At 33.6% G+C, this 11818-nt stretch overlaps 1 protein-coding gene across 1 annotated transcript; it reads right to left on the bottom strand.

The window, feature by feature from the left end:
• Positions 1–1973: 1973 nt before the first annotated feature.
• LOC137814585 (P-loop containing nucleoside triphosphate hydrolases superfamily protein) lies at positions 1974–9044 on the bottom strand. Its single transcript, XM_068617398.2, has 23 exons — positions 8670–9044; positions 8462–8591; positions 8186–8344; positions 7741–8090; positions 7518–7656; positions 7309–7406; positions 7048–7204; positions 6341–6410; positions 6153–6229; positions 5836–5889; positions 5662–5742; positions 5471–5582; positions 5304–5390; positions 5037–5212; positions 4710–4871; positions 4509–4616; positions 4225–4383; positions 4054–4137; positions 3746–3951; positions 3574–3675; positions 2845–2954; positions 2479–2630; positions 1974–2395 (listed from the first exon to the last, which is right to left on the bottom strand). The coding sequence occupies exons 1-23, from the start codon at positions 8726–8728 to the stop codon at positions 2198–2200; spliced, it is 3030 nt and encodes a 1009-aa protein (XP_068473499.1). The 5' UTR covers positions 8729–9044; the 3' UTR covers positions 1974–2197.
• Between the last annotated feature and the right edge of the window lie 2774 nt (positions 9045–11818).

The following is an 11818-nucleotide window of genomic DNA, read 5'->3' as shown; positions in this document are numbered from 1 at the left end:
CCTTAGATGCTTCGTAATCGATGAAATACTTGTCTCAATTACTGTGGGAAAATCAGGTTTAGGGTTACTAATATTTTATTTTTCGTGGAGATAATGCGTGTACTGATAAGTTGGCTAATTTAAGATTTTTTTTCGTAGAGAATTTTTTCATTGGTATAATAGTCTGTTCTTAGAATTCTTTATGAATAGATATACTCTAGTTATAGGTTTTGGTCTAATTTCATATTTTTTATATTTTCGTTCTTTTTTTTTTCTTTTTTAATAATACTTTTTCTTTTTTCATTTGATGATAAACGATTGTTGTTACTTGAGGTGTCACATAGCTGAGATGTGAAGTTGTATAGTAATACCTAACATAAATTTTTTTATTTAAAAAACAAATAATAAACAATGAAAAGGCCAGTAACACTTTAAATTAGATATAAAATATTAAAATAAATTAGTTATTTTTAAAACATAAAAAATAGGTTAGATACAAATTCTTGAATTTAATATTTAATACATTTATATACAGTATTAAAGTTCTTTCGCATATTTCATTCAATCTTTTCAAAATTCTCAGCTTATGTCTTTTAAATTTTGTGTTAAATTTATTCTAAACTTTTCAGTTCAAATTTATAAACAAAATTTATAAATTAATTATAAAAAATAAATAGGTTTAAAATAAGCCTAGTTTACTATATTTAATTACAATTTAAAGTTCGTGTAAACATGAAAAAAAAGTTGCTAAATATAGTTAAATTTTGTTTACAAATTATGGACCAAAAGAAAATTAACTTTTTTGAGAAAAAAAAATTAAGAGACCTCAAATACGAGAAACCGAAATGAGATTGGCTCTTTCTATTTAATTTAAGCTTTTATTTTTCGCTTAACATTTGGATTTAATGATATATATAAACGAAAAAAACAATAGATGGTTTATTAGATAAGAAACTATATATCATAATCTTCATTATAGATGAAACAGCTCGGAGCCAACGTGAATAATATCTCTGTTTCATCTAAAACATAATGATTCATTATACTCACATGAAACATATTAAGAATTTTTTTTTATATTTGCAAACATCCATAGATAAATATACATACTTTATTATTTTTAATTTTAAGTAAGATTAGTTTAAAATATTTTTTTAAAATAGAAAATCAATCAAAACGTTAATCTTAAAATATAATCTAAAGAAAGTTATACAATAAAATATTAATATAAATAAATTTAATCTTTGAAAAAATCAAATTTAATGAAAAGAATAAATTTAAATAAAATTTATCTCTTTAAAAAAATATTTAATTTCGTAAATTTAATTAAAAAACATCAATATATAAAATTAAATTTTAAATTTCTTTAATTCTTAATATTTTTTATTAGTAATTTTATTTTGATCATATGACTTTTTTAGAAATTTTCAAATAAGCAAACGAATATCCACACACTGAATATTATGGATAAATCTATGTATTGGAGATTTACTTGCGAAAATCCATAAACGTAGATTATTTTTTAACATCCTAATGGCTGTGTTTATAAAGTGAAAATATATATTATCTTTATCTTTTTCAAAAGCGAATTTATACGAAGATAAGCACCATTTTCTTACGGTACAGGCTTACTGCTGCTACAACAAGTTGATCCAATGCACTTTACTGGAATTAGACATTAGTAACAAATGATAAATGTTTAACTACTGTTCTTTCTGGCATAATTATGAAGTCTTCTTGAACTTGTACTCTTATTATCAACATTTCTTCACCATCAGCAAAATGGTATCACATTTTGCAAACCTGACGAATCACGTCGCATCAATCACTTATATTCTTGGCCCCATAATAGAACTAATAAATAATTAAACAGTTTGATTACAATAACAAAAATAAATATTTCAAATTTTAGACAGCAAGGAAATGTTTTTGAAGATCCACAGATTGCACACAAACAATACAAGTATGCTCTAAATATGACAAGAATAAAAAACTTAAACCACAAGCGAGAGCCTTAATTAAAATTAAACATTATTTTGACCTATACTTCATCCCAAGATGGGATTTACAGAGTACATTGCTCTAAATATCACATTACAATCCTATATGCCAAGGATGCATTCTTCGAACAATATGGGTAACAAAAGCAATGTGATGTTACAATAGAAATACAAATTTGTCACAATAAAGGACCCAACCGAGTAACTTTATAACACCATTAGTTCAGCTGACTAAGAGGCGAACGTGGAATAAGAGATGGTTTCAACTCTTTTACATCAGAAGATTCATATGGATTGTTTTCCCGGAATTCCTCGAGTAAGGATTCCATTGGCAAGGATCGAAGAGACTCTATTGTCACCTTTGTCGGAACATCAGGTTCACATCTTATTGGTGTTGTACCGGTAGGTTCATAGTCCTGCAAGACATCAGAAGAAGTAATGATGTTATACAATGATTATATTTGAACTTAAAAACAAAGTACAAACCGAGTCGACATACCCTGAATTGCTGTTGAAAAGCGTCACTTGCTCTGTGTTCAATCGAAGCAGCTTGGCCACCGTGATCCTCTCGTAGCGTCTCAAGTGTATTTTCATGAGTTCTCACCACATTTAATACGCCAGATATGCACTCCCGCTCTTGTGCTGAAGTGACTGCAAAAAACGTAACCCAAGAAAAAAAAAGATAAATGCATATGCAAACACATTTTGACAGAAAAGGGTGAGAGATATTGGTGGTGCATGCCCTGTTTTAGCTTCGGTATTTGCATTCACTTAAAGAAAAAATCATGATCAAACAACCCAAGCTCTAGACGTAAATTTGCTGGATGTTGTTAATCTAAGGACCATGATCCAACTCATAACTCACCATCAAACCGCTCAATAAGATCCTCACTATTCTTTGCCACATCTTCTTCGGCTGCAACTCGTGCAGAATTGACCTCAACGACATGTTGCACATTGCTATCAGTAGCATTCCTGAACCAAAGTAATCGGTAAAATGGGTCAATAAAAACAGAGACAATAACGACATTAGTGCAACACTCCCTCCTCCCGCCTCTCATTTAAAGATCGGCTGCACAGACAAACTCATTATACGAAGCATTGACTCCGACACGACACACGGTTAATGTCCAAATTATAAAATATGGTGACTGTGTATGATTTGCATGAAAAAAAATCTCAACACAATTAAAATTCATATAAAGTCACTGTAGAAACAAATTTACAAAGTTTTGCTGTTTTTCTAAAATAATGGTTCTCATAAAAAAAAAAGTAAGAAACATATCTCTTAATAGTTAAAATAACTAGATAAGTCTAGTGAAACAAGCATCACACAAAAATATAATGAGTCTCGCAAAGTTTACATGTTTTCTTTTAATTTATTCTTACGTTTTTAGAAAGTGCTCAGTGGTGTCGGTTCAATATTTACTTATGTTCAAATTGTGGGGAAGAGATGTCCAAAATATGTTAAAGTGGTATCTCAGTTGGAAAAAATGTTTTTTAAATGTAATACGATTAAGAATTGTGGGACACGAAGCCGTATAATACATAGTGACACGTTATTCTACAAAGGTACAATCAGTTTGCCACGCACCTGACAATTGATTCTGTTGCAGAAATATGTTTGGTCCCCATCTCATTCAGAGCCTCATGTGTCTTCTTTGTATGTTCAAAAGCCGACTTAGCAGTCTTAAAACTAGGGATTTAAAAGAATGTTAGATTGTGAGTGCATCTGGATATATAAAATTTAGAGAAAGAACATTTACCTCTGCTGCATGAGTAACTCCATACGACAATGCCTAGCAGCAGAAAAATCCGAGGTGTCTTTAGCATCTTTTTCTGCTTGCACGCAAAAGGCCTGCCATTTCCTTTTTGCATTGGTAACAATATCTCCCATTGATGACAAATGCCCATCCAAGAAGGACTTGTTCTTCATTCCGTTTTCCCTAAGATCAACAAGCTTTGAGTCTACCTGCAAGCCGAACATCATTTCATATCTATATAAACGACAAACTAAATTGGCAGGCCTTGCCCCTCAACCACCACCCACAAAAAAGGAACACCCAAAACTGACCAGATCCATTTGTCGCCGAATGTGATCAGAAACTAAACTAGTCATATTAGCAATAAGTTTCTCTGTATCCGATATTGATTGCTCCTGAACAGAATAGAACAAGATGTCCACATCAGATGTCAACAGCCATAACCATCTTTCAAAAAATGATAGTTGATGTTAAGTTACAACCTCGTAAGCCTTTTTAAACTCGTCAATACTCTTCATTTGCACTTGGTCTGCCTGGGATGCGTAATCTTCAAGCTTTTTTGATTCTTCAAAAAGCTTATCCACAAATTCTTGAGAGCGCTCAGAGATATCCTTTATTTGTTCAAGGCTGAGATTGAATTTCTTTGATTTACAATACCCAATAATATAACAGTTAGAAGAAGATTAAAAAAAATCAGTCTGAACACAGAAAAATGAAGTAACAATGGTTCTGTACAGAACAGAAAAGCATAACTTGCAGTACATACATTCCGTAACTCGCTCGCAAAAAATGCCAATTCACCCTGCTGAGTTGAAAGGGAACCCTGAAGATCATCAAATATTGAACCAGCTTCGGTAGCCTCAGATACAAGAAACTGATTCACCATGAATTACAGTCCTATATTAGTATTGAAAAGCATAAAAGATGCGCATGACACTAGATAAAAGTAGAAACAAGTAAAACACACTTTTTCAATTGAATCACCATTGGAGGATATAACAGAAGTAAGCTCCTCAAAGGCAGCATCAGAGCTCGCTTTATGCAAGCGCACAACATTTTGCACTGCCTCGACATGAGATATATACAAGGCCCTCAGAGATGTCACTTTCTTTTTAAAATCAACAACGGCCTACAGTAAACAAAGAGGAATGGGAGGATTTAGAAATAAAATATAAGACACGCACAAATATGGGGAAAACATGGAAACATACACACCTTCCAAATGTTCACAATTGAACGAGACAAGGAAAGAAAACATACAAGAACAACAGTATTGGATTCTTTATATACACACCTTATCATGAACGTCCAAAAAAGAATGACAGAACTTCTTCACACCTTCCAGATGTTCATTCTGTTCAGACAATGATGTTGCAACCGTGTTGCAAAGAGAACCAACCTGCTGAGCGAGCTCCACCTGGTAATTGTTTACTACAGCTCTGTTATCCGAGTTCAACCTATCTTCTCTGCCTATAAATTAACAGAAAGATAAACGTGTTATTAGATACAATACAACTTCAATTCTTTTTTAATAAAAGCAGGACAAAGAATAAGAACATACCAATTTTCAAAAATAATGAAGCATTATCCTGAAGAGATTTCTCCAAATCAGCTCGTAAAACACATGCTTGATGAGCCAGAGCATTTTCTGTCGCACATAATTAAGATTATCTCAAAGGAATATTAAACCAGAAACGGTGATAGAACACGATAATGTGTTTGGCATACCAGCTTTTCTCTGCTCAGAAATGACGAAGTCTTTTTCTTTCAAGGTATACTGACATTTCTTTAATTCTTCCTCTGTGTTGGCAAGCAACTTGCTAGTCTTGTTCAAGTTTTTCTGAGTGGTTTATCACAATTTCCTTATCAGCAAGGATACATAATTTCATAACAAGAGTGAAAGAAAATTGTTAACTTACCTCAGTACTATCGAGTTTGTTGCCCAAATTGGAACACTGTTGAATTTGGTCAACGTATTTGTTTTGCAAATCCTCAAGTTGCTGGTTGAAACATATAAAACCAGTCAGGCATAACAGGAAGGAAGAAGCAGGCACGCTCTATCTTCTATACATAGTTTATTTAACAAAACAAACCTTTTGTTGCGTTTCGATTGTGACCCCCATCTGCTCAATTTGATCTGACATAGCCTAAACAGAAAAAAAAAATGGCACCAATGAAAGGCCTCAGAAGTGATTTTAACAACTGTATCATGAAAACAAAATCAAACCAATTTATATCTACCCATGACCAATATTAAAATTCATACTAGAAAACACGTCCAAGGAACTAAAAAAATTATCTTCACGATCTGAGCTGCTGAAAGTTACACATGGAACCATAGTACTGCTCTTAATGAATTATTCGTATTAATAGAAGATAACATAGTAACAGAAAGAGAAAGGAAAATAACCTTCTTTTCACTCTCCTCCTGATAGTATCTTTCCTTTGGAATATAGACACCATTTTTCTCACGTGTAGCATAAACCTCTGATGAAAGTCACGAATTAAATAATTAATATTACCAATAAGACAATATACCAAGAAACCTGAAGATCCCAAGGCATACATCAGCAACGACTAATGAAAAACACAATTCACCTGCTTTAAGACGTTCAATTTCACCATAAAGATCTTTGATAAGTGTTGATTTCATCATTTTTTGGTTAATCTAAAAATATCAGAAAAGAAAAACTAGGTTAAAAAATCAATGTTTAATACATAGCAATTTGTTATATCAAAGCAAAACGAAAAACATCTCATATCCTGCATATCTTATCGAAATAAAAACAGCTAAACTAGTGCTAAATAAATCAAAACAGGTTTATTCTTAAAATGAAAATGTCCCTAAAAGCACTGAATTAGTGCTTAAACAAAATGAATTCAAACAACTCATGCTCATAATTTTGATAAGTACCTAGTAATTGTGTTACATCATAATATGGATAAAAAAGAACATTCAAATTAGTCACTGTTTAAGAAGACAATTCTATCAAGTCAATATTTGTAAAACATAAATGCAGTCAAATACTTCAAAAATCTTTGTAGAAGTAATATAATTGTAACTAGTAATTGTGTTACATCATAATATGGATAAAAAAGAACATTCAAATTAGACACTCTGTTTAAGAAGACAATTTTATAAAGTCAATAATTGTAAAACATAAATGCAGTCAAATACTTCAAAAATCTTTGCATAAGTAATATACCTGTAACATGTTGACATGAAATGTTTCAAAGACATTATCACTACTAAAGATACACAGTATCATAGACATTTCCAAACACCATGCCAATCATAAACAAACCTCAGGCTTATTTTTTATGTGCTTTGCCCTATGAGCATAATCCAGCGTGCTCAATGTTTCCTCTAAGCAATGAACTGCAGGAGACACTGTTGCTATGATGCATGTCTTGGTTCTTCCCCCAAGTGAATCGCGCAGTAAGCGTGTTAACTTACTATCCCTATATGCGAACGTACCCATGTGAGCACACAGCGAAAGGAATAATGCCAGAGGCTCAATAAAATGAAGCAGTGCCAAAGCCAAAGGCTCAAAAATAAAAAAAACCTGTAAGGGATGTGACCAAGGTGTTCCACCAATGCATTGATTACTCGTCCTAAAGTAAGCAAACTTTTATTAATTTCCCCAGCTTCCCTTGCACGGCCCTAACAATTATCATAAATAAATATAAACTTAATAATTCAAAATTAATATGTATTAGGAAAAAGCCAGAACGTATAGAACGCTGAACAAAGGGTATGTTCATGATGTATTACCTCCCTGGCACCAGAACGAGATATATTTTCTGACCCAGCTAGATCAACCAAATTAAGTTTACCACATTTAATTAGTTCTTCTCCTTCCGGTGTTGATTCTTTGATGTGGATTGTAATGGAAAACAACGAATGTGATCGACTGAAGACAAAGCAAGTATTAGTAAGAGATATGGAAACATGATTCCACCAACTGTGAATAAAGGAAATAGAAAATAACGGTCACCTTGACTGCTTGTTCAACAAGGTTTCTGCAGTTCGTCGTTTAGAAGACCCTCTCTCCAGAAGAGTAAAAATCTCACTGGCACTTGTCACAATCTCTTCCTCCAATCCCCTTACAAGAACTCCACCTTTACCATCCTCCATGAGAGGCAGCTGTTTTTTCTGCTTCTCCTCCAAAGAAACCTTAGAAAGCTCCTCCGGGGCAAGCAAATCAGTGATCTCCTCATTATAAAGTTCCAAAAAAGTGACCTTCACACTGTATTCGGCATTCTGGCCCTCAAGTGTGTCAAAAATCTGCTTGACAGACCTGGGAATGACTCCAGCTTCCGGAGGCAACTCTCCATTGGGACCACTCTGTTGTATAATAGTAAAATCAAATCAAATCACTAATATTACTCAGTAACATGCGTGCACATAACATCAAGACACCTCATAACATCAGAGCATACCTTGGCCCTTTTGCATTCCCCTTCCATAGTATAGGTTTTCCCCGTACCAGTTTGACCATACGCAAAAATAGTACAATTAAACCCCTCAAGAACTTCATTAACTATCGGAGTAACAGCTTGTTCATAAAGATCCTTTTGCCTAGCAGAAGGACCAAAAACCTACACAAAACAAAATGAACATATTTCAGATTTGCAATCCCCCCAAAACCTACTTCACATCTTACTATTTACTTCTCAAAGGGAGATTACTAAATAACAGAGAAGAGTGAGGAGGACCTTATCGAAGGTGAAAACCCTATCGATGTGCTTGCCGGCGATGCTCTGCGAGACGGCGACTTCTCGATTGTAATCATTGCAAGTCACTACTTGCGGCGCGTTGCTCCGTAACTCTTCGTCGCTGAACGGCCTGCAAGAAATCAAATTGAGAGGTTATAGTTGCAGAACGCGGAAATAACGACGGGGAAATGGAAACGGAAACGGATACCTGCAACGTAGGAGGACCTGGACGTTGACGCCCTTCTCTTTCTCGTGGCGCCCAGACATTCTTGGTCGCAGATCCGCTTCTGAAAGTTCCTTCTTCTCTTCTCTCTGTGTTTGTGTGAAAGGGAGTGAGAGCGGGGATGAAGGGTGCACTGAGATTTGAATTTTTGAAATCCGCTCTTCGTATTTCCACTTCCATATATATCTACGGCTAAGACTTTGGGGGATCGTGATCTAACGGTGTTCCCATCTGGCATAGTTTTACTGTTTTGCCCCTCTCTTTCTAATTACCATATTATCGTTTGCATATTAGATTATTCGACTCAATTGGACTACCCTAACAATAAGTCCAAAACTTTTCTTTACTTTTTACACATCCAGAATTTCGTTATGTACTTCTCTATAGTAAAATACTGAAATTGGTCTTCTAAAACTTTTATAATGTCAAAAAATATTATCTTTCACATTACACTTTTCGAAACATTAATTAGAGTATTGATTCTGGAGTTAAAAAATTGCATTCCAAATGTCATAATCTCAAATTAATTTTTAACTATTCTGAATTAATAATTTAAAAATACCACTTAATACAATTTATCATTACAAAATAAAATTCCTGAAATAACTTAAAACGTATTCAAAAAATAATAATTTTATTTTTCATAAAAAAACATTACAAGGTTGACAAAAGTAATGAGAACGCTACATGGCACTCCAGAACTATTTATATAATTTTGCTATATATTAAAAAATAATGTGTTATTTTTATTTAAATCTTTTATTTAATATTATACAAAATAATTTAATACAGGTAAGGGTGTTCACTAAAAATTTAATCTAAATATTGGATCAGATTTTAAATTCAATTCCATATTTTTTATACAAATAATTTAAATTTTTAATTGGATTAAATTCAAATCCAAATCCATGTTTTTATAAAAGAATTTATAAATCTACATAATATTAAAAATTTATTAGTATAATGTAATTTAAAATTTATCTGTTTATTTTTGTGATAAAGGTTAATTATTAGCTTTTTAATGTTAAGCTTGTTATTTTAATTATACATTAATTTCAATATTTTATTGTACTTTAACATTTTTATGTTTATGCATTTATTATTTATTTAATACACATTTAAATAAGTAAGTTTGGTTTTAGGAGAGATTTTCTATCCTAATTTCACTTTTTTATATCTATTCGGATACAATATAAATTCAATAATTTTAATACGTTTAATTTATAAAAAAAAATTGTATCGCGCATATCTTAATTTTGATAAAAAAAAATATATGCTTAATAAAAAATGCTCCACTAAGATAAAGCAGTCTCTTATTTTATATTTGGTGTTGTAAAAATCATTTAATTTTAAAATATTGAAATAAATTGTATAAAAGGGATTTTTCCACTTATTTGATGTCAATTCGGTAGGAAAAAATTATTCTTTTCAGGATTTTAAAATTAATATTTTCTATTTTTCCTATCTAATAAGAAGCACAAATTTAATACTTTTATTTTATGTACCTCTTTTCTTCTCAATATTTTCGTAAAAAAAATTACTAAAGAAAATCATAGAAACCATATGTTAATGAAAGCTAGACGCTAGGAAATTGGAGTTTGCATGACATGCTTAATTAGATATATAAATTTCATTTAAAGTGTAGAAGTTTATGACATGCATCCGAATAGCTGGCCTTTATCCGCGCGCTTTCACCATTCTTTGTTCCCACTTTAGAATATCATCGACTTAGAACATTTTTTTTCTACTTTTTTGAGTTTGAGAACTCTAACAAATAGCTTTGGTCTTCTCTCAACAGGGGAAGGGGATTATTGTCTCTTTTCCAATCTTCATATAAGAATTTCAAATCACGTTTTATTAAAGTCTGACCTACCCCAAAAAGTTCAAACTTGTTATACGAGTTTCCATTGTATTAGTCTCAAAAACTCCGCTTCTAAGTGCTCGCGCCACCTTAACCAACTTGACCTTATGGAGCGAGGTGTTTGTGAATTTTTGGAAAATCTACAAACCATTTTCAACACTTCTACCATTCTACCATCCTAAAATGAGCATACTGGCCTGAACTGATAAATGCCTGTATTGGTATATCGTCCTCTTTAGACTCCTATGGAATTTTATCTCCCTGACTTGCTTGTTTGTTTTTTATGTAACTCTTTCTTTTCCCTTTTGATGAAGAGAAAATGTTGTCATCCTTCAACAAAAAACGAGTTGGTTGATCAGGTAAAGAGAATGCGAGCTTTGAAAGCTGCATTGGTTGCTAGTCCGACCACACTTGGTGGGGTTCGCATCCAATCTGATATGGACGAGCGCACTCTGTCGGGGGCTAATTTCAAGCGAAAAAGGTTTGAAGGTTTCATCCCCTCTTCTTAACACTCCATTTTCGACATGCGCGACCCCGAGGTGGAAATAATTGAAGTCAGCCAGTCGAGCACTACCGATTGTGTCAAGGGCAAAACCAGCTTTTGGGATGTTGGTTTCGACATGTCCAATCATAACAAAGCATGGTATTTGTTGGAGGAGGATACCTCGAGACTAAAGGGTTCGAGGTTGAGCTTAGTTTGTAAGGATGTCGAGAGTTTGCTCGATTAAGCAACCGCTCTAGTGTGCATGGCCAACGTGAAAGCAAAGGAAGATGACTAGAGGAAGGATAACATCATTAGGGTCAATCACTGAATCTGAGGTATTGTCCTCTTTGGAGGTCGGCGCTCCATCACAGTTTTGTCCTTAAAAGGTGTCTCGGCATGTTGAGGGAGGATGGAATATATAAACCGTCATTGCCCTCGACTCTTGAGCGATGTGGGACTATATTGGCGTTACCAGAACAAGCCCCCCCCCCCCCCCCAGTCGAGGAATAAGGGGAGTGGATTCCCCCTAGCTGAATGGCTTGACACACATTTTCGTTCCCACAGACGACACCAATGTTCCGACCTCGAGTCCGAGAGATAGCATCACTAGAGTCAATCATCGCATCCGAGTTATTGTCCGCTTTGGAGGTCGGTGCTCCATCACAATTTTGTCCTTAAAAGACGTCTCGGCGGATTGAGGGAGGAGGGAGTATATAAATTGCCCTTATGTGGGACTATATTGGCCAATGTTCTAACCCCAAGTTCGAGAGATAGCATCACTAGGGTTAA

The sequence above is a fragment of the Phaseolus vulgaris genome, chromosome 1, assembly GCF_051622355.1.
Source record: "Phaseolus vulgaris cultivar YP4 chromosome 1, ASM5162235v1, whole genome shotgun sequence".
In the NCBI taxonomy this organism is placed as follows: domain Eukaryota; kingdom Viridiplantae; phylum Streptophyta; class Magnoliopsida; order Fabales; family Fabaceae; genus Phaseolus; species Phaseolus vulgaris.
The sequence above is the reverse complement of the archived record's forward strand: the minus strand, read 5'-3'. Positions and strand labels throughout refer to the sequence as shown.

Coding starts and splice junctions, on each gene's coding strand:
- LOC137814585 (XM_068617398.2), bottom strand. CDS start 8,728: ATGTCTGGGCGCCACGAGAAAGAGAAGGGCGTCAACGTCCAGGTCCTC. Junction 7,205..7,308: donor CTTGGTCACATCCCTTACAG/GTTTTTTTTATT, acceptor GTTCGCATATAG/GGATAGTAAGTTAACACGCT. Junction 6,230..6,340: donor AATTGAACGTCTTAAAGCAG/GTGAATTGTGTT, acceptor GACTTTCATCAG/AGGTTTATGCTACACGTGAG.